This window comes from Tinamus guttatus, unplaced genomic scaffold (genome assembly GCF_059628265.1).
Source record: "Tinamus guttatus ecotype Peru unplaced genomic scaffold, ASM5962826v1 Tinamus_guttatus_pri_ptg000652l, whole genome shotgun sequence".
NCBI classification, from domain to species: Eukaryota; Metazoa; Chordata; class Aves; order Tinamiformes; family Tinamidae; genus Tinamus; species Tinamus guttatus.
The window spans coordinates 1395674-1416139 of NW_028289186.1; the positions used below are offsets into that span (position 1 = coordinate 1395674).

General features: G+C 42.0%; 1 protein-coding gene across 1 annotated transcript; it reads left to right on the forward strand.

Moving 5' to 3' along the window:
- Positions 1-1376: 1376 nt before the first annotated feature.
- On the forward strand, positions 1377-17021 carry C1QTNF12 (C1q and TNF related 12). The gene is made up of 8 exons (XM_010216220.2): positions 1377-1618; positions 7281-7400; positions 8559-8670; positions 8921-9102; positions 13366-13474; positions 13735-13825; positions 16024-16102; positions 16699-17021. The coding sequence occupies exons 1-8, from the start codon at positions 1448-1450 to the stop codon at positions 16795-16797; spliced, it is 963 nt and encodes a 320-aa protein (XP_010214522.1). The 5' UTR covers positions 1377-1447; the 3' UTR covers positions 16798-17021.
- Positions 17022-20466: the final 3445 nt, after the last annotated feature.

The following is a 20466-nucleotide window of genomic DNA, read 5'->3' on the forward strand; positions in this document are numbered from 1 at the left end:
TTGTCCCCTTCTCCTCCCTTCCCCTCCAAAATCCCCCAACTCAAAAAGTTCTCACTGAGTCTCTGATGAGACCTAGGGGAAAATGCTGTATGGAGCAGAGGTAACTAGAATATAAAAGATGGGTTTGGACGTACGAGTGTGTGTTGTGATGCTGGGTGGCGTATTCCAAGTCACATATTTCTAGCACTACCGTGTACAGTTTTGCAAACTTCCCAGAAAAAAAAATGATGCTTTCTCCAAGATAATGAAGGGGAGGAACGGGGTAGGAGGGAACGGGCACTGATTTAAATCTGCCTGGCACACTGGCCAGCTCCACTTATCAGTGAGTCTAATAGGAATGTGAAGAGAATAGGCTTGACAGCTCATTAGAATGTGATCCCTCCTCCTCCTCCTCCTCTCCCCCTCCTTCAAGTTGATGGAAACTCTTTCAGGAAAGAAGCACTTATTTGCTGAGGTAAAGTGAAGGCTGAGGAGGGTTTTGCCCGTGTGCCGCTGGGGAGAGGAGCAAGGAGAAGAATCCGAGGTGACCTACAGTTGGAGGAACCTCAACTCTCTCCTAACGTAAAGGGAAAGGAAGATGGAAAAACTCACAAGACTCGTCATGACAGCTGTTTGCAGCACAGGGATTTACTGCTCATCATCCTATTAAAGAAAAGGGAAGATAAAGGCAGCCGAAGAGGGAGAGCAACTAGACTTGGGCAAACTTGATCTGCTCCTGATGGACTTAGGTACATCCTGAGCTTCTTTGCTTGCCTGCTTTTGCTTTTATCCTATGTGAGAAATCAATTCGCTTCCTAGAAGACTCAGCTCTTGACTAAATTCTAGTGTCTTCAGGCCCCAGCATCCTGGAAGGAGAAGATGGGAGCTTGTTGCTGAGGAAGGGGAGGTATCCTTGAAGCAAGGGTGGCTGGAGCCTGTTCCACCCTCCTCTGACTGGGATGCAACACACTACTGTACACAGGGCTAAATCTTCTGTTGAAGAGGAATAACCTAAAAAAAACCCCAACTCTCATGGGTTTGTGTTGTCAGCTGTGGCCTGAGCAACTGTTGCCCTTTCTCTAGGTTTCATAGTTGTGTGCATTTTAATCCAGCCTGAAGATTTACTGGGCAAGGTGTGTGTCTGCAGGGCCACATCGAGGTGGGGGCCTCTTGTCCTGATGTAAACTGCAAAGGTCTGAGTGGAGTTATTGTTTCTTCAAGTAAAAACATAAGATTTTTTAGACAAGTTTATACCTTTTCAATGTGTCCTGCTTGATTTTCCCAGCAACCAGCGTATTTGCACCTGCTGCTCATTTGACGTTGCGTGCCCCAGTGGATCATTACTGATGGTTTTAACCTTTTTTAAATTATTCTTTTAGAGAGAAGTCTGTGTTTATTCCTACTATTGCTGGTGGAAGTTTTTGCACTTGGAGAGTTCCCTTCCTGACTCGGCTCTTCCCTTTGCAAAATGAAGGGCTGCATCTGGGTATTGGTGGCAACGTTACTGTGCCAGCAGCTTTGCCTCTTCCGAGTGATGGCAGCAAAGAGAGAGAGGAAGATGAAGAAAGAACCTAATCAGTACACAGAACCTTTCAATATTACTCTGTCAAACAGTGAGGAACTGCATGGGCATCCCAAGGTAGGTGATTATGTGTTGCCATGTCTTGGTGGACCTCATTTCTGGGTCATTTTCATTGGTTCAAGCAGTCTTGCCAAATTCTTTTTTAAAATTTTCTCTCTCTTGCCTTGGCATGTTTTTTTTTTTTTTTTGGCTTATTTAAGAAATGATTACAATACTGCAATTTATGGTGGCAATCTATTTTGGAGTATGCATGAGGTTCTGGTTCGCTTGTAGCTCATTAAGACACAATTTCTGTAACAACTGAATATTAGTGCATCTCTTGCATGAGAATCCTTGGATCTTTGGAAAATTGTGTCTGCAGTGGCTTATGCAAACACCCCATTATAAACACCTGAGCATGTCTAAGCTTTCTCTGTGCTGCACCTTCTACCACTGTAGAGGCAGTGATTCAAAAAACTTGGTTTAGGCAGAAGATCTGTTTAAGGAGGCATCAAGTGACAGTGGCTCTTGAAGGAAAGGAGCTAGGACGGGGCTAATTGCACATAAGTAGCTGTGTAAATTGTGTGCATGGTACTTTAATCTGTGCTCTGATTCTGCAGAACCCTCCCAAGTAAGGGGGAGAATCACCCATGGCTGAAGGCTGCCAAAAATTGATCAGAATTCCCAGAACATCTTAGGATGAAAATTCACCTAGAATGCTTGGGAATAGGAGAGAAGTTAGAGAATTAAAAGCAAGTCCTAGGGTTAGAAGCAGGATGAAATAAAAGGGAGAAAGGAGGGAGTCTTCCCTAACACACATCCCCCTTTTCTGTGTCTCCAACTTGCATAAAAATGTCCCTTGTATCAAATGGAGATGACCTCTAAAAGACGACTTTGATCACAAGCATTAGGGAGGGCAGTCACTATAGCAATGCAGGAACCAACCTGTCAAAAATTGGGGCACGGCGGAAGGGGCGAGTTAAAACAATTGGGCTGACATTCTAAATATCCCATTCAGAGCCATTGTGGGAGTAATTGGTTAAGGTTGGGCAAGTCTGGGAAACAGTATTCTGTATTAAGAGGCTGGCTGCTGCACTTAAAATGATCATTAGGGAACTGTAAGCAGCACTTTTTCAACTAATTTTGTATTTATTGCAGGGCTCTGTCAGGACAGGTTTTATGCCTGTTAAATTCTTAAGGTGCTCAGATTAAATAGGGTTTTTTTTCTGCTTCATTCTTCTTTTGCACAAGGGACCAGATCCCTATCTGGTGTAACTAAGTTGCAGTCCGTTCTGGGATTAATTTGGTCTGACAGGAAATATATTGCAGAACAAGAAGGATATATTCTGATTGCAAAAGCAAGGCAGAAACGGGTCCTGGTTTATTCTGGTATCATCATATACACATTATTCCTAGAAGATATTCATTTAGAGGCTTGTGGTTGTATGTCAAAGCCAATGTTATTTGAAAGCAGCAGCTTCTGCATTGAAATATTTTTGCTTTAAAATTTCCATGGTGAAGGTTTGGCTGGTGTTCAGAGTTGGAGAGCTCAGTAAAGATGAGTTCCATAAAATAAAGATGGGAGCAACCCAAATCTTTGATGTAAATGCCCATGAACTCTTGATATCCACTTCCAAATTTTGCAGTGTGAGCTATTCTCCTTGGAATCTCCCCAAGATTGAAGTCCACGCTCTAGTTAAGCATTGCTTCTAAATGTCATGGATGACTGTATTGTATTTTATATTTATATTGCACCTGCTCCAGCTAAGGGTTTATTTTACATATACTGTAAAGGCAGCTCTTATGAATTGCCACATTCTCTAGTGTCTGCTAATAAACCTGGGCTAAAAGGAGTGTGATTATTGCAAAGTTGCTTATCTTTCAGGTGGCATTTTCAAAGGTTTTATTCCCCTCTGCAGCACAGAAGCAGATGCTGCCTCATACCATGCATTAGGCAGCATCAAGATGAAGTGGCCAGCTCCTCGTTCTGGGTTTAGACAACTGGCTGTTGACAGAAAGCAGCTTAAATGCCATAGTAAATAAAGCACTAGACGTCAAAGCGAAGCACTAGATGTCAAAGATGACTAGGCAAAAATTAGTGGTTTGAAAAATTGCCACTAAATTCCTATCTTGTGGTGAGCAGTAACCGATACCCCTGACAAGGCAACTGGTCTCGTTAGGCAGTCATGGAGAGGGTGAACTTCAACCACAGTGCAGAGACGTGCATAACTTCTCTATACTGTTTTGAATACAATATTAGACTCACCTGTTGAGTGCATGGGGAGGAAATTATGTAATAGTGGAGCTGTCCTAACTTAACCCGTTGAGCTAAAGCAAGGGTGAAAGTAATGCTCTCCACAAGGCTGATTGCTCTGAGTCATGAAGATACTTCTATGAGGAGCTTTGTTTAGTGAAAAGATGTCCTGCACAGGCATCTAAAGCAACAGTAGTGCTCTATTTCATTTCTTCACAGTATATAATAAAAAAACAGATATTTGAAGGCCTTGAACACTAAAAATTAAGGCTGTTTATACCTTGGAAGACTCAGTGGCCAACTGGTAGGTTTATCAAAGCAGAGGGACAGGGAGTGGAATATTAGTTGAGGGTATTGGTCAGCAGCTCTAGTGCATGTAGTTCTGGCCTTAATAATGTCACTATTAGTGCACACAGTCCCACATTAGGTGTGTTCTCATGGGCTAGATGTTTTCTGTTGCATCTGTTTTATTAGTGCTGCTCAGTCCCTTACCTTTCTGAGAAGGTCTTTGCCTAAAGGTAGACTTCTGCTTGCAAACTCTATGTTTTGGGATACCACTGATACCATCCATTACTATTGTGGGACAGTTAGAGAATCAAGAACTATCTTTTCTTCACACCCAGAGTACCTCTTGCTCATACAAACAGTTCCATTTGATTCACTATAAATCGAGTATGGATGTGATCACTGAAGGGATTTTGTATTTAAGTGGAGGCAAGATGCCTTCTTAGATACCTGTTTAGAGAAGAGAAGAATAATTTTTCAATAGGAAAACATAGCAGGAATTTGCATGGGAGTTCCAGTTGGGATCTGGCTAAGATACCAAACCTAACACTTCTGCTCTTGGGAAAACTCCTGAGAGTTCTATAAAACCACGAGTGGTCAGGACCTTGGTTTTACATCTCATTAATAATCAAGAGTGTGCGTAACCATGAGTTATTAGCAGCTGACACAGAATTTTTCGTGCTAAAATAAAAAAAAAAAAAGTGATCTGTCACTTTTTAACCAATACCAAAGTAAATCATTTGCTCGTAATTTCATAATGGAGTTGATGGTACTTTGCTGGTGTAAATCAGGCATAGCAGCATGGAAATTTGTGGGTTAAGATGATTTAAATGCTGAGTATGTCCATTTTTTATCTGACAGTTGCTTAATAATTAAGCAGAGAATTCTTAACTTTCATGACTGAAGGACCCAAATACATTGATAAATCTTTGAGCAAATTTGCAAGGGAGTAACTTCAGGCATGGAGACTGTGGACCAGAATGGTTAGAAAGATGTTCTTGGAGATTAATGGCAAGATTCCCATTGATTTTTTTTCAAGGCACTGGTTCAAGTGCTAAGACCTAAGCTTGATTTCACTGTATTTAACATGGGAATTTTTACTGTCCCCCTAAGGTTAGGTTTGCTCTGTAACCAGCAGCCCAGGAGGGACAAGTCTCCTGTGCTGGGATCCCAGGGCTCTTCTCAGTCCTGAGTGATACCTGAGTTGGCTGCAAGTTCTCTCTGGCTGTTGGAGGCTGCCTCTGCCAAGAAAAATACAGGCTTGCATGCTTATTGTTGGGATTGCTCATGCATGCCATAGTAATTAAATAATAATACCACAAAGATGGAACATTCATTTTAACTGTCAATCATGCTTGTGCTGGAAAATTTGGGGAGTGCCATGGCTGACTTGCTCAGGGATTTGTAATTTAAGGATGCCACTGGAGAGAGGGCTTTTTTCTTAATATTTGTTTTAAACTTTGAGAAGTTTCCTTGATTGTTTATTTTTTCTGGGATGTGCCATTTGTTCTTTTTTTTCTCTCTGACAAAACCTCTGCTCTCCGGCCTTTTTCCTGCTCCAGAAAGTCTGTAGACATCTGTATGGTGGTGCTGTGCCCAGGCGCTTTCAGGTGGAGCAAACTAGGAAAGAACTAGATTCTCCCATCAGAAACATTCAAGCCTCCATGAAATTCAGATAAAAGATATTTTGTCTGTTGTGGAATCATGTTGTACCTCTTGCACTGTTCTAAGGACAGCTGATGAGTAGGAGAGTTTTGGACGATCTCAGCATGCCTTTGATTTCCCTATGCTTTGCAAAAACTAGCAGTCAAGCAATCTCTGAGAAGATTAAAAAGCATTCTGGAGGTAACTTAAATTTACAATACCTGGGATTTTCTACAGAGCTTCATTTCCAGTGAAATTTAGGAAAGCTTTTTAAGAAATCCTGGGTGCTGTGGGTAAAGTCAGGAAATAAATAATGTAGCTAAAAGAAACGACTTACTAGAACCCTTGGTTAAACACTCAATGTACAAGTGATGGTAAGCATGATTATAAATACAAAAAAGTCTGTTCAAGGCTAATTTGTGTACAGAAATAATGAATGCCATGAATAGCTTGTCTTGCTCTTGGTTTAGAGATGTGTGCTGAATCTGAGCACGGGGGGAGGAGTGTGCCTGATAACCATAACTCTGTCACTAATTACTTAATTACAGTGGAATGCATGAACAATATGGCAAAATTACTCGGGATAGCCTTGTTTTGGCTTGGAGTACAGACACCAGTGACTCTGTTTGCAGCATCTACCTGGAGGGAAGGATGAGTGGACTCTCTGAACAGAGAGATTTGGTAGGAATTGATCTGTCTGTGGGTTGCATCTGAGCAGTAAATCACCCCAAACTGTGGAATGGAGAATACAGGGTTGGCTTCACAGAGTTGCTCAGATCTATGTTTTATAAGTAGCATTGCTCACACACATTTGTGATTTCTTGGAGACTGCTCACCTTCTGCTGGTCTGTAACTCATATATTGGTCCAAGGTGTTTAAAATAAATACTTATGCTTGCAGGAATTCAGCATTGCATGGAATAATGCATTGTACTGCATCCGGATACATGCCCCAGAGAGAGCTTTCCAGGCTCTACATGAGCTCACAAACAGCAGCATTTCTTATAAACACAGGCTGGAACCCATTTTGCAATAATTTTTCATACGGACTCTGTTTTTCCTTCTTCTATATCATCTTGGCCTGTTAGTTTAAGGCAAAATTTGCAAACTGGGGCAGTGACACATCTTGCAAGTATTGGGACCATAGCTTTACCTGCATTCTGAAAGTGAATTGCTTCCTACTGTATTCTGCCAAACGTTTGATGAAAGGCAATCTATGCTTACAAGCAGTAACAGAAATTCTATCAAATGGTATTCTGAGAGGAGGTTAGTGCTTTAAGGAGCTGTGATATAGTTGCATAAAATAGGAAGGGGCACATAGTTAAATTTGTGAACACGCATCTTTGCTCTTGTCAGGCATGGACTTTGTTTTTCATGTGACTTGTTTTTTCTCTGCGTGTGCATTTGTCATTCTGCAATAATTTGAAATCTATGAAGCATTTCAAGGTTTCTGCTGGTTTAGGCAGCAGACAACAGTCTGGAGCCTGAGCATTCTCTGAATTCATTTAGCAGCTGAAGGGACCCAATAACATCCATCCTTGTTCTTATTTCTCCTCAGATTTTAGAGTCTCCAGATCCTCGAATCACAGATCCACGACGTACCTGGATCTCCTTTGTTCACCGCCCGGATGATGGCAACACCTCCAAAAGGAGATGTAAAGGGAAAGACAAGAAATTAGTAGGTTATTGCTAGATTGACAGCAGCTAACAAATGCGCACCATGGCTTCCCTTTCCACTGCTGTTACACAAGGTGTTTTTTGTGTTCCCCGCTTTTGCATTTCTACCCCCGAAAATCACATTTTTGTTTCATTTTTTAAATAATTTTTGAGAAATTTGGGATAATAAATGTTTAATACACTTCGTAAGGTTGTGTTTTCATTTTCCGCTGTCAGCATTGATTATTGTTTAAACGAGCTGTTTCTGGACTGAGAAGCCATTTTTTCTGCTGACTAGAAAGAAAATTAATGTTTTGCTTTCACCATAAAATGCAGGCATCTCAATGGATTGTAATCAAGATACGGGCATCACAAGCTATATTTGTTTCAAATTAATGAGTTAATGATCATCTGGTCAGTGATGACTGATCATTCCTAATCAGACCCTTAGTCAATCCTGAATATGATTGAAATGAATTCCTTTTACTTCCTGGTGAGCAGATAGACAGAAGTGCTTCCAGGCAGGTTTACGGCAGTTTACTGGATGAAACAGAAAATCCCTAGCAAAAACATACATTGAAAGGGTATTGATAACTCTGCTGCAGGTTCATATTACCAGTTTAAACCCCTAATGTGTTTTGTGGAAAACCTCTTCAAGGTGTTTTGAATTAACTGTTTCCTTTTTGAGGGGAGTTCTCTTGTCAAATGAAACATTCACATACTTCACGTGATCATTACATCAAGCAATATATATTATTAATGTAAAGTGTGGCTAGGTGGCTGTTCTAGTTAGCTGGCAGGCAGAATACGAAGCAGCTTAAAAGGCCACTGGAAGGTTCATTTGGTAATACTGGAAGATAAAGAAGCAGCAAACTTAGCCTTGTGCCTGTTGTGCTTCATACTATTTATAAGTGCCTGTAGTGTTCATTGGTGTTTACTGAAGTGACATTTACCCTCCCACATAAATATGTGAGTAAATTCCAGGTGTTGGAATCCACTGATGGCTGGAGAGCCGGTTTTAGGTTTACTGCATTAGTCCTTTAGATGGGTTGACAGTGGAGAAGGGCTGGCCATGCAGCTGGCAGATTTGTAGGCCTGGCTCGTAGGTGACAGAATTTTCAGGGTGTCAGTGAAATTGCTTGGTTCTAATTCTGATATTTTTCCTTGGCTACTTCCTTAGCGTGGCCTTGTTGGGCCGCCGGGACCTCCTGGCCCCCAAGGACCTCCTGGAGCACCCGGTGCTGAGGTCACCCGGGAAGTCCTTCTGCAGGAGTTTAAGGACATATTAAAAGGTAAAGATCCTAAGACCTTTCTGCTTCTGTGACCTATTTCTTTCAGTAAACATCATTGCAAAAAAAGGATCTGTCTTTGCAAATGTTTACTCTAAAGCATTCCCTTAGCTGGCAATGAAATAAATAAATAATCCCTAGTGCTGCTTAGGCCAAATATAAGGGTTCTGTGTAGAGAAGAGGTCTAGTCATACAAGTAGTGGCTTCATAGACTAGGTCTTAAATGAGTCTTTCTTCCTCTACTTTTTCTCAGAAGCCATCGAGCGTCGGGCATCCCTGGCCATCTCAGCCCATCCCAGCCAGCTACCTCCACTCCTGCTCTCCTTGGAGGAGGTTTCACCCCACAGACGTGTAGAGGAGGCCTTCCATTGCAAGCTCAAAGGCCAGGTCGTTGTGGATAAGAAGACCTTGGTGGAACTTCAGAACTTCCAGTCGGTGAGTGGGAGTCACAGGCTGAACCCGTGCAGCTCCACAAGAGCCATCGTGAGTGGATCAGCGGTAGCTCCCCTTGCTGCGGAGCTGCCAGGAGCTTCTGTAGGTGAAGGTGTTTCCTGAAAGGGAGACCTGATCCCAGAAGCTCATCTCAGGTCTGGATGCTGTGAATACAGCGCTATTTTTTTTGGAGTTGACAGAGGTGGCATCTCATATTGCAGTAGCAGCCCTAATGCACAGCTGCAGGAGGAGAAGCATTTAGCTTCGAGAAAACTCCTTCCTGACAAACCTGGAGACAGACTTTCTTCTTCTCTTGCAGCTTGGTTGAGTATCGTTACAGTTCTTACTAAAGGGCTAACAGGTCTGTGCAAGAGAGAGCTGTCTCGCAGGTCCAAACAACAGTCAGTCACTTCATTTCAGTTGGTAGGAGAGACAGACTTGTCCACATGAGTCTGAAGGATCTGTTCTGTTTTCAGTGCACACCCTATTTTGTTCCAGAGAAACTTTCAGAGGTGGAAGAATGTCAGAGGCAGACAAAATTCACTCAACATAGGTTGGTGAGCCCCCAAATGAGAGCTGTTTTGTTAGATGGGTGATAAAATTCTATATATAATGTCTTGCAGAGGACTAATATGTGTTACCTACACCAGTTCATTTTGTTCGTGGTATAATGGTAAGCATTTCATGAGAGGATGGTGTAGGTCATTACAAGCATAGTTAAAAGCAGCCTCTTGTGTTTGATAAGTTATTGTAACTGCTACAAACCCCTTATTAACCAATTGCAAACAAGACCTGAATTTGAAGTACAAACATTAGGTGAAAGTACTGGCTAAATCAAAATAGTTACTTGGTAGCAGAGAAGATTTATTTTGGACTTTGCAATCAAAAAAGACTTTCCAATAGCACAAAGCGTTTATGTAGATGTGACAAGATGATTTTGCAGAGTGTGAACAGGGAATGTTGCTCTCTATAAGCAGTGTTGGCTAACACTGTCCTAGCAGGTCTCTGCAGTCCTGTCCAGCAGTTCCTTCCCCATGGAGTAGCTCTGCTTTTAGAAAGACTTTCCCAGACACACCAGCCTGGTTTGACAGCACTTTGGTGCTTGCACAGACGCAAGATTGTACTTGAAGTGTGGGCAAGGCTAGAGAGATGTGCTGCCTCATTAATTAGTAGGAAAAATGTGAATAAAGACATCTCAGCAATCGGTGCGTAGGCTGATGCTTCCCATGCTTCGTTATCATGTGCCTAGCTGCTTTCTAATTGCTCCTGGCCCTGATGCTGATGTGGGAGGGCTGGCAAGCCTCTGGATGCCAGCCCTTCAGCTTTGGGACAAGAAGTGTCTAGTTTTAGCTTGTGCTCTTGATACAGGGTGAATTTAACAGGGAGAGAGACAGTGGATGCTCTTGCAAAAATGGAACTGTTGTCTTTAGAAAGTCCAAAGCAGAGAGAGAATTTCTCTACCCTTGTCCTATCAGTTTAACAGTGTGGAGAACCAAGGGTTTGACACTTCCTATTGAAATGATAGGAAATAAATGATAGGAAATGAATCTTATTCTGGCTTTGGACTAGTTCCAAAACATTCTGAGATAAGTGTGCAAGAAAAAGGCCAACTCTCCTACACCCTGTTGTCTGAGTCTGCTCCCTCTGTCACCTAGAGGAGTTGGAGAGCTTGAGGGTTTTCTTATCCTTCCTTGCTATTTCTCCTCCAAGATTCCTTCTTCCTCTTGGTCTCGTGATTTCCTTGGTATGTGGAATGAAACAGCTGATACTTCTCCCATCTCTCAATCTTTAAGGTTTCTGGCACTTGCTGCTTGCAAATGCTTTCAGAAATATACTTTACATAATAAGACTTGAAGGAAATGCATCCTCTGACAGGCTAAGGGAGAAGGTTTTATGTGAGGCCCAGGAATATCACTGGAGCCATTTAAGGCTAATGTGGCCCATATGCAGTTTCTCCTGAAAGATCACAAAAATTCTGATATCTCTATGCTCTTGAGATCAGACTAAGCATCTATGGCAGATGGATTTGCAGAGAGTGTTTGTACACCAGCTTCTTTACTTGTTTTTGAGCTACTTGTTGAAATAAGTGTGTGTGGTGGTAGTTTCTCGGATAAAAATTCCTGCAGCACTTGAAGCAGCTAAGTGAGTGTGCGGATGTGAAGCAGCAAATGCAGTGGGTAGCCCTAATTGGCATGGAGTTTAAAGGAGTATTTTTGCCCAGAAAAAAACTCTCTTTTCTCAGAGCTTTGCATTGTCTACTTCTGTGAGCAGAAGAATAACAAATCCACAGAGGGCATGAAGAAACAGGAATGCTTTATCAGTGATAATTTACTGGTGTCTAAAATTGCCTTCCATGCTCAGCCAGTGGTTTTGGAATTAGGCTGCTGATTCTGTTAATAGCCGTAACAAGAAAGGAATGGATTAACTACATGGGACAGTTTTGCACATACCAGGCTTGGATCTGCTCTCACAGTGGTGTAAATCGAGAATAGTGCTATCGCAAGTGATGGAGTGGTGATAGCATAAAAAGAGAATCAATAACATTTCATAGTCTTTGCAATTATGGTAGCTGTTATACTGTGTGAGCATGTGTAAAGAACATAGAGCTCTTTTTATGTGTGTGTGTATATGCACACACCAGTGCACATGGATAAATAAAGGGACTTGGAAATCATGGTCTGAGACCTATTTGTTCTGCAGTCTGTTGTCTGTGTTTTCCTCATTATACACATTTGTTGTAGTGAGAAAATCAATTGCTATTGTCCATGGATGCATTTTCACTACCGTATGTGCACCACAACATTTCTAGCAAAGTTTTGTAAAATTTAAAACTAGCTGGATCTTGAGCTGGGGATTATTCTTCTGTGAGTCTTGCTTGGGACTTGCTGGATAAGGGCAGGTTAGTGATTTCAGTCCTTTTGCAGTGTAGCAACTCGATGTGCAAACATCCAAATATCTATACCCAGTTATCTTTAGCTTTGTTTCAAAGACAGAGCTGAATAAACAATTCCTGTTCTTCACTGTGAAAACTTGCCATTTCTGGCCATGATCATTCAGAATGGGAAGCCATTTAACTTCCCTCCAATACTTGAACAAAGTTCCAGGACTGCTTTTCTATAATGTTAAGAGCATCTAAAGCAGCATTTCTACCAATTCTGGCACCATGTCTCTGGCCTCTCTCTACCTCTTCTGTTTGTAAGTGCATTCAGATGCTGGACTGCTGAGATCTATAGAGGTTATCCAGTTATGCATTCGTGCATATAATAGAATATACCATGTGTGAATATCTTCAAAAAGACAGGTCTGACCACCTCTTCTGTCCCACACGATCAATGCAAGACACATCTCAGGAGAGCACTCTTGGGAGAGCATCTACACTGCACAGATTGCCCTTATGGTGGAAGCAGAGTCTGACAAATCCGCTTTCTTGGCCCTCTGAAGCCAAGTGCTGCTTCTTCACAGCTCCAGCCAAACCCATATCAAGCAGGCCAAAACTAACAATAAACACTCCACACAGAGTTTATTTTAGCCTAAGTCAGATAATCTGCTGCAAGTTTGACTTCAGACAGCTTCCTTGCCATAAGGAGATGCTACATGCTGTTTCACTGGGATTTTGCCTGTTCTGTTGAATTCAAGGCCAGAAGAGGAGAAGCTAAATATGGAATCTGTAAGAATCCAAGGGGGTGTTTGTTTAACAGCATTAGAGCAGCCTGACTTAGACCTGAAGGGAGTAGACAACCTCTGGAGACCAATATGATTGTTTCCTCTGTTTCTGTATCACAAAAATAGCGTATGAGATGTCAGGTTTTTAAGCCTGAAGACACTACTGGACCCATCTTGAAAACCTCTGAAATTTGGAGAGAATCCTTGACTCAGAAAATGGGAATACTGCATATCAGACCATTAGTGGAGGCTAGTGGCCACTTGGGCCAGCAGAGGTTAGGGATGCAATACGCCAGGTCTGAGAGAGGGTAACAGAGCTGCTGCTGAAAGACTTGATACCTCAACAGGTAAAGACAAGATGGTTTAGCAGAGTTGGAGAGTGAATAATAAAGATATCTTCAAACCTGATACAGATAATTTTCCCTTTTGGTAGGGGCATCAGATGCTTAGAGAGAGTTCATTAATAAGGTGCATTCTGGTGAGATAGGGCATTTTTTTTTCCAGTTCTATCTTCCTGCATGTTAGCTTTTTCTTTTTGTTGTAGGCTGATGTAATTGTTGAGGCTGCTGGGGATCAACAGCTTATTTTTATTTTATTTTATAGCCTCTGGCTAAAGGAGCTTTTCTTCGGGGGACAGGCTTAAATTTGGCAACAGGACGTTTCACAGCACCTGTGTCTGGAATCTACCAGTTTTCAGCCAACATCCACATTGGTGAGTTTGGTCTGCAAAAGCCAATAAAAGATATTAGAAAGAACAAACGTGATGGGGTAGAGACGAATTCAGTCAGTTTTAACTGTGATGTGCCAGTGCATTCCTCCAATTATATCCATCCTTCAGTGATGCTTTAAGGGTGCCTTCCTAAGAAATGACAATGTTATTGCAGCTTCTGTGATTCTGTTAAGCCAAACACCAGCAGATTGTTGTCAGCTATGTTGCAAAAGTGCTCATTTTTGTTCCACTGCTTTCCTAAGACCACAGTGAGTTGAAGAGTAAAATCCAGCTCCGAGCCAGAGACAACATCCGAGTGTTGATCTGCATTGAATCCCTCTGCCACCGATACACGTGAGTTACTGCAATGCTGACTTCTTGATTATTTTTGTCTGATGCCACTTGAACAGGAAATTCCTATTCCTAAAAGAGCCATTCCTCTTGTTTAGTGCTCTGCTTTACATTGTCTTCAATTACAGAATAATACAGAGGACCTAAATCCAATTTTCAAGTAACACACGACCTGATTTCTCTGAGGTTTAGAGTGCTACAAGGAAACTGAGATAGCTGAAAGCAATTGCCTAAATATTAGATGAAATCTGATTGTCATTTTTAAGCATCTATGCATTTTGAGCTAATGGGAAAGGTTCTGATTATATCTTCATCAGAAAGCTATTTTCAGAATATTTCTTAAACCCCCTGCTTATTACTTGAAAACAAGTCTCTGATTTACAGAACCAATTAAATCATTGTGTGTTGGCTTGAGATTTGTTTGTTTTAAAGACCTGATATTTTTAGAGCTCGAAGCACTTTGGAAATAATTGACAGTAGATACATTTTTTTTCAAGCAGGAAAGATAAACCATTTCGATAACTAGAAGAAGATACCAGTGGAGAGTTTTCCTTTCTTACTTGCTTCCCCAAACTCCTTCTGCTTTGATGAAGGCACCAGAGAGCAAAAAACATGGTTTTCTTCTGGGAGGCACACTGTTCTCTCCAAGGACACCATCTCTGTGTGTCTGTTTTCCCTTTGCTGTACGTCTTAGTCATCCTTACAGCACCGTTGTTGCAGAAGGGATGTCAGGCTCTGACTGCTTTTTGCTAGGCTTTACCCTTGCTTCCTTGTTCTTGTAAACACAACTTAACCAAAGTACGTTGTGGAGATAGGATTTAGCCTCAGCTGAATAGGAAGCTTTCCTGCAGGTCATTGAAAGGACCATGACTTCCTACATTGCAGGGTTTTTCCTCCATAAGCTCCAAACAAACTCTTCTGGGACCAGCTGGGATATGTGTGAACAACCTTCTTGTCACCCAGGCCCCAGGCCTGGTTGTAGTTTGCCATTTTGAAGAATTTATAGCCGCATTCTCCAAAGAACAGTAGCAGTAACTTTATTTTTGTTTTTGCTTAGTCAAGGCCAACCTAAATAACGGTTGTTTAGAGGAGCGCAAGCTCTGTGATGTCTCTGACTCAGAGTTGTCATCAGCTACCCAGGCTAGCCATGTATGAACTGTTGTCCTCCAAGGCTGTCCTGCACTGAGTTGAGCAGCGGTGACAGCAAAGCGGCATCAGTCCTACTTCTGAGACATCTCTCGTCTCATATGGTGGGTGAGGAGATGCCTGGTCTGTGGAGTGGAAGGAAGGTGGGTGGAGGGATGGGAACCTGTCTGGACAGACCTTCTACCGGCTCAGGCTGAGCTGCTACCAGCACTTGTGGAATTTCCTGAGGATGTCTATGTACACAGTCATTCATTTTAGGGAGTTGAAAGAGCCCTGAGGGCTTTCAGAGGAGGGAAATGGAAACTGAGAGGCAAGGAGACAGTCAAGAGTAGCAGAGATTAATGGTGGGAAGTTCCCACCCAAGTTAAGCTTTTGGCAGGATATGATGCATAGACTGAGCTCTTCAATCAAGCTGGTGCCAAGTGTCTTGCTCTCTCTGGGCCAAGCTGCCCCTGCCTCACATGCATATTATTGGAAAAGGGGCTGGAAACAGCGCACACTTGCAGTTACAAGGTTTTGTCATTGCCCCTTCATGGACAGAGAAAAAAGAAAGGAAAAGGAGGGAAAGAGTTGGTTTCTTTTGCGAAAACTAGAGCTGCTATCCACTGCCATGGCAGATATGAGCAGAACAAGCCAGGCAAGGATCTCTGTGCTTTTTATATTGCTTTAGAGCTGTGCTTATATGGTTATTCCAATGGTTGCTGTCTTGCACCTCCTTCCACTCATAATATATATTGACCAAATAAATATACCAAGGCTTTTTGTAGAATAGCAAGAGTATAAGCTGCTGAGGACAGCAAGCAGTTGGATGTGATGTGTAGGTAAATGTAAAGTGCGTGTTTAGCACCTGTGAGAGATTGAGAGATGGAGACCACAGGACCTTTAGAAAGGCCTCTGTGACAGGAGGCTCCTAGTTCGTAGTTGTTTCAGATTCACAATCCTGTAAACTCAGTAGGTCTTCAACAGGTTAGTGTAGTGGACCTGGTTCCACTGTCCTCTTTCCAAACCTTAGCTGCTAATCCTGCTTATTCTACCTTTGTTTTGCTACTGTTCAGGTCCTTGGAAGTCATCGCTGGTCTGGAAAGTAACAGCAAAATCTTCACTGTCTACGTGCATGGCTTACTGCAGCTGCAGGTAACCTTCACAGACCTGGAATCAATGCACTGCTCTGGTATGGGTGACTTTCCACCAAGAGGCAGGAGAAGTTTTTATTAGCCTCCTTTCTAAGGTTAAAGAGGCTAAATGACTTGCCCGGGGTGACTGGACAGAATCTACGACAGGGACAGGAACAAAAGCCAGACTTCCCTGTTGCACATTCTGCTCTTAAAGCACAGTGGAAACCTTCCCTTTAAAAAATGAGAATAAATATTTTTCTTTCTCAAATCTTCATTCAGATGTCCTGCCCTGTCAATATGAGGGCTGTTGTATTAGTAATTCATGGAGTGGGATCTGAAACAGGGATGGTTACTTGACTGCAGTCACTCAGAGCCCAGTGCATTAAGGACCTACTTGAGTCCTAAACCTAGAGCACAATTTCACAGCAGAAAGTTTCTTCCACCAAGTGAAATCATCAGTGCTTCAATGAAAATGAATGATCAGAGCCTATCCCCAGGAATCACAGAAAAGGACAGGGAGCCATGCTCAGCTGGTGGTACTGAAATACTTTTATTTCTTGTATAACACTGGGCTGAAGTGTCATTTTTTTGTTCCCTTTTGTTCTTTCTGGACAGGCTGGTCAATACACCTCCATATTTGTGGACAACGGCGCAGGAGCTCCCGTCACCATCCAGAATGGATCAGATTTCATGGGCATGTTAATGGGTGTGTAACATCAACATCTGCAGCAGTGTAGCAGGGAAGAATACGAATTAGAGCCTTGCAGTATATATTTGACTGAAGAAATGTTTACTTTGACCCTCAAGGACTGCTTCCTGTAACTTGTTGGCATCTTTCTAAACACAGTGAAGAGCCTTTTCTTTTGCAGACACTTCAGCTTGCTTTCATGGGTGTTCAAGGTGCACACCAGTTCTTCATAAAACCATGCTTTTATGAATCAGAAACAAACTCTATACTATTCAACTTGCTTCACCAGATGCTCACTGAACAATACACTGAAGTTTGGAATTTGTTTAATGTGGTCACAATAACACTTGTAATTAGCATGTCTTTGGCATTGATTTTTGCGATATTTGAGTTTGTAAATGAAGGATTCGGATGAGAAGTAAAGTAGAGGCTATATTCTGTGTGTTGTGGAGGAAGAAGACAAGGATTTGCCAGCAAAACTGTTTTTCATACAGCTGGAAAAGGTGCAGGTGCTCTGTCTTATTCAGCTCAGAATATACCTGGAAAGAGGCATGTTGAATCTCAAAGCCCACTTTGCAGGTGTGAATTCAAGGCCTGAACTTTTCAGCTGGTTCTTTTTTTCCACGATCTACTGATGTAACTGAATACTTTGTTGCCTGCATAGTTTTTATGAAGGGGAAGGACTTATCAGGCGAGGGTACCAGCTTGATCATGATCAACATGTATTCTTATGTTTTAGTAAGATGTAGATTTGGTTTTGGCCACATATTCATTTAAAAATGTGTCAGATTACACTAGAACCAAAAGGCAGGCAAGGACAGCAAGAATAGCAGCCTCAGATCAGATATGGCACCTGTTTATGGTGCTTGTTTGCATTGAAATAATGAAAGAAAACCTAGGATGAGGCTTATTTTTATGGGTGCCCAGGGTCAAATAAGTCTAGCTGAGCTCTTGAAGGTTGTAAAAGACCTTATGAAAGCCAAATTCTGGGTTTGTTCAAGTCTCCATTTGCAAATATAAGCATACAGAGCTGATCCTCAAAAGCAGCTTTCCCTGTAGCACCAGGCTATAAACTCATTTTAGTAAAGTTGAAAGACATTAACACTTCATGCATCAGTCAGTATGTTGCCCAAGATGTGGTTAACAACTCTGTAATAACAAATCAAAATAAAACACTCATTTCATGTACCTCTGTAGCTTTCCCCTTTAGACTTGGCTCTGTTGATGGAACTTAACTAGGAGATGTCAGGATAACAATCCGATAAATAGGTAGTAGCAAGGCCAAAAGTGGATCCAGATACTTGATCCTGGATGTCCATGGTGAAGAGGAGATCCATTGTATGGCGTTGTAATTTTGGATGGTCTACTGAATCACCATTACACCTTCGTGCGATGGAAACGGAGACTTCTGGGGACACCGGGAGACTTGTAAGATCTGTTGCAAAACTTGTTGCTGTGTCTGTAGGTCAGAATGATCAAAATATGCTGCTTTTACAAACTTCAATAATACTGCTGTTGAGATTGCTGCAAAGGGATGTCTTGTTTCAAGAGTTACGGAAAAATCTGCTGCAATGTGGTGGAAACTGCTTTTTTTTCATCTCTATTCTAAATACCTGGAGACAAATCTTTAGGGAAAAACGAAATAGTATTTTCCCTTTGCTAAGAATGTGGTACAATGGTACCTAATGGAAGAGAGAGCAGAGAGTAGCAGGTATAATCTAATAGTGCTGTTCCATACACAGGTAAATTCATTCTTCTAGTCAGTAGAATGAAACTTCTAGCTGAATCTGTGTGACTGTCTAAAATATAGGAACTGCCATAGGGTGTATATTACGCTGACTTATTTCTTGTTTCACAATCCATGTTAGCATTTTCTATGGACTTTTTATAGTATCCTTTGGGGAAAATGCACTTCTAAGCCTAAGCTATGGTGCTTCCCTGGCAGATGGCATAGCAAGGAGCCCAGTCATGATTTGAGGGCTTCAGAAAGCACACAGCACACATGAATATCACCAACGCTATCAGCAAAGGTTCTGTTTACATTGGGTTTTAATGGAGTAGATGTAGTCAGGGCAAGGGCCCTATATCCCAACATGTATTACTCTATATTGTGTGAATATTTGTAATAAATGGGGCTGTTTCATATATGACTTACAGCAACAAAATCAGTGTGTTGTGACATTCAATGTACATTGTTATGGGTTTTTTTGACCAAAGTCTCACTGTTCTTGGTAAATCGGAGTTAAAATATTTATTTTGTTGTAGAACTAAAAGTGTTTGTCTGACTTTGTTTTGGGATTTACGACCTTCTGCAGTCGCCTTCCTCTCACCCCATTGCATTTTACCCCTATGCATTCCTTAGGATGAGATAGATCATTGTTTCTTTTGAGTGTGTCCCGAGTTCACCACCAACAGGAGAAAGCTTGTGGGATTTTGATCATCTCTACTTGTCCTCAAGGCAAGAAGAGTCATTGCTTAAGAGGTTTTCCTGTGCATCAGCATGGACTCTTTGAGCTCTGAATGTCCCAGACTGGGGCTTTACCAGCAGTCAAGGAAGCTTGACTAGTAAGATGGTGGTGAGATGAAGCGAAGTGGTTTGAAGCAAGCTGGGGTTGCCCTTTGCATGTGCACAAAACTCATGAAAAGTGTGGACCTAGATGAAAACAAAAGCCTTCTGCCTGGGCGATGGCTAGGAGAAATGCTCTGCTGGCTTCAGTGCTGCTTGGAGGTTGAGGAGGTTAATGGTGTGAGGAGCAGAGTTTCAGCACTGCTTTGTCTGCAGCTCCTCTGATCGGGGTTGTAAAATTTATAGTCAAAGAAAAGATGACAACTTAGAAAGTCTTGAGTTCAATGCAAGGAGGTTGTTTATAACAAAATAAAACGCATGTGCTTGAGTGTATAGTGTAATGGCTAAGTGTGTTAATCCCACCCAAAGGGAATGGAGGAGATCTCTGGCAGGCAAGAGGCAGAAATCTCAAATTAAACAGTTCTTGAGAAGTCTGCATCTTCAGCCTGGCCTTTATATGCCCTACGCATGAAAAGTCCCTCAGAGAGGAGAGGTTCCGTCTGGTTCACTAAAAATCTTTGTAACAATCTGTATTAAGCTTCTTTTTCTGCGTCCAGTTCAGAAGAAAAATACAGTGCAAATCCCAACAGTTTTATTGGATTCAGTGCTCTCTGCAGATGTCCTTCAACTGAGGGAGATTTGGACTTGATGGTCTTGAAGGTCTCTTCCAACCATAACCATTCTATGGGGGACACGTGTTCATTCTTCAGGGTTTGGAGATTCCTTGCATGAATTCTCCCTACCAGAGAGAGCCTTTTGCTTCGAAGATACTGACCCTAATTTGATGTTCCCATCACATACGACTCTCCGAGCTAAACCTTGTCATATACTGCATTGCACAGAGCTCTTGCTGGTTGCTACAGCTCCCTCGTGCACAGACCATGATGTAAACAGACTGCTTTGCTGCATGGCTTAGATTTCAGGAACAATAAACCAAGGCATACCAGGATGAGCGATAACTGCTAATTTCAGTGTCCATTAAAGTGATTATATTTTGCTCATAATTCCTTATTCTAAACAGAGTCCACCTAAAAGTTTCCAGATTCAGTCTAGAGTTACTCATTTAGTGAGGTGATAAATATCACAACCTCATGCTTGCAGGATGAGCCTTGCTTCAAAGCTCGAGGCT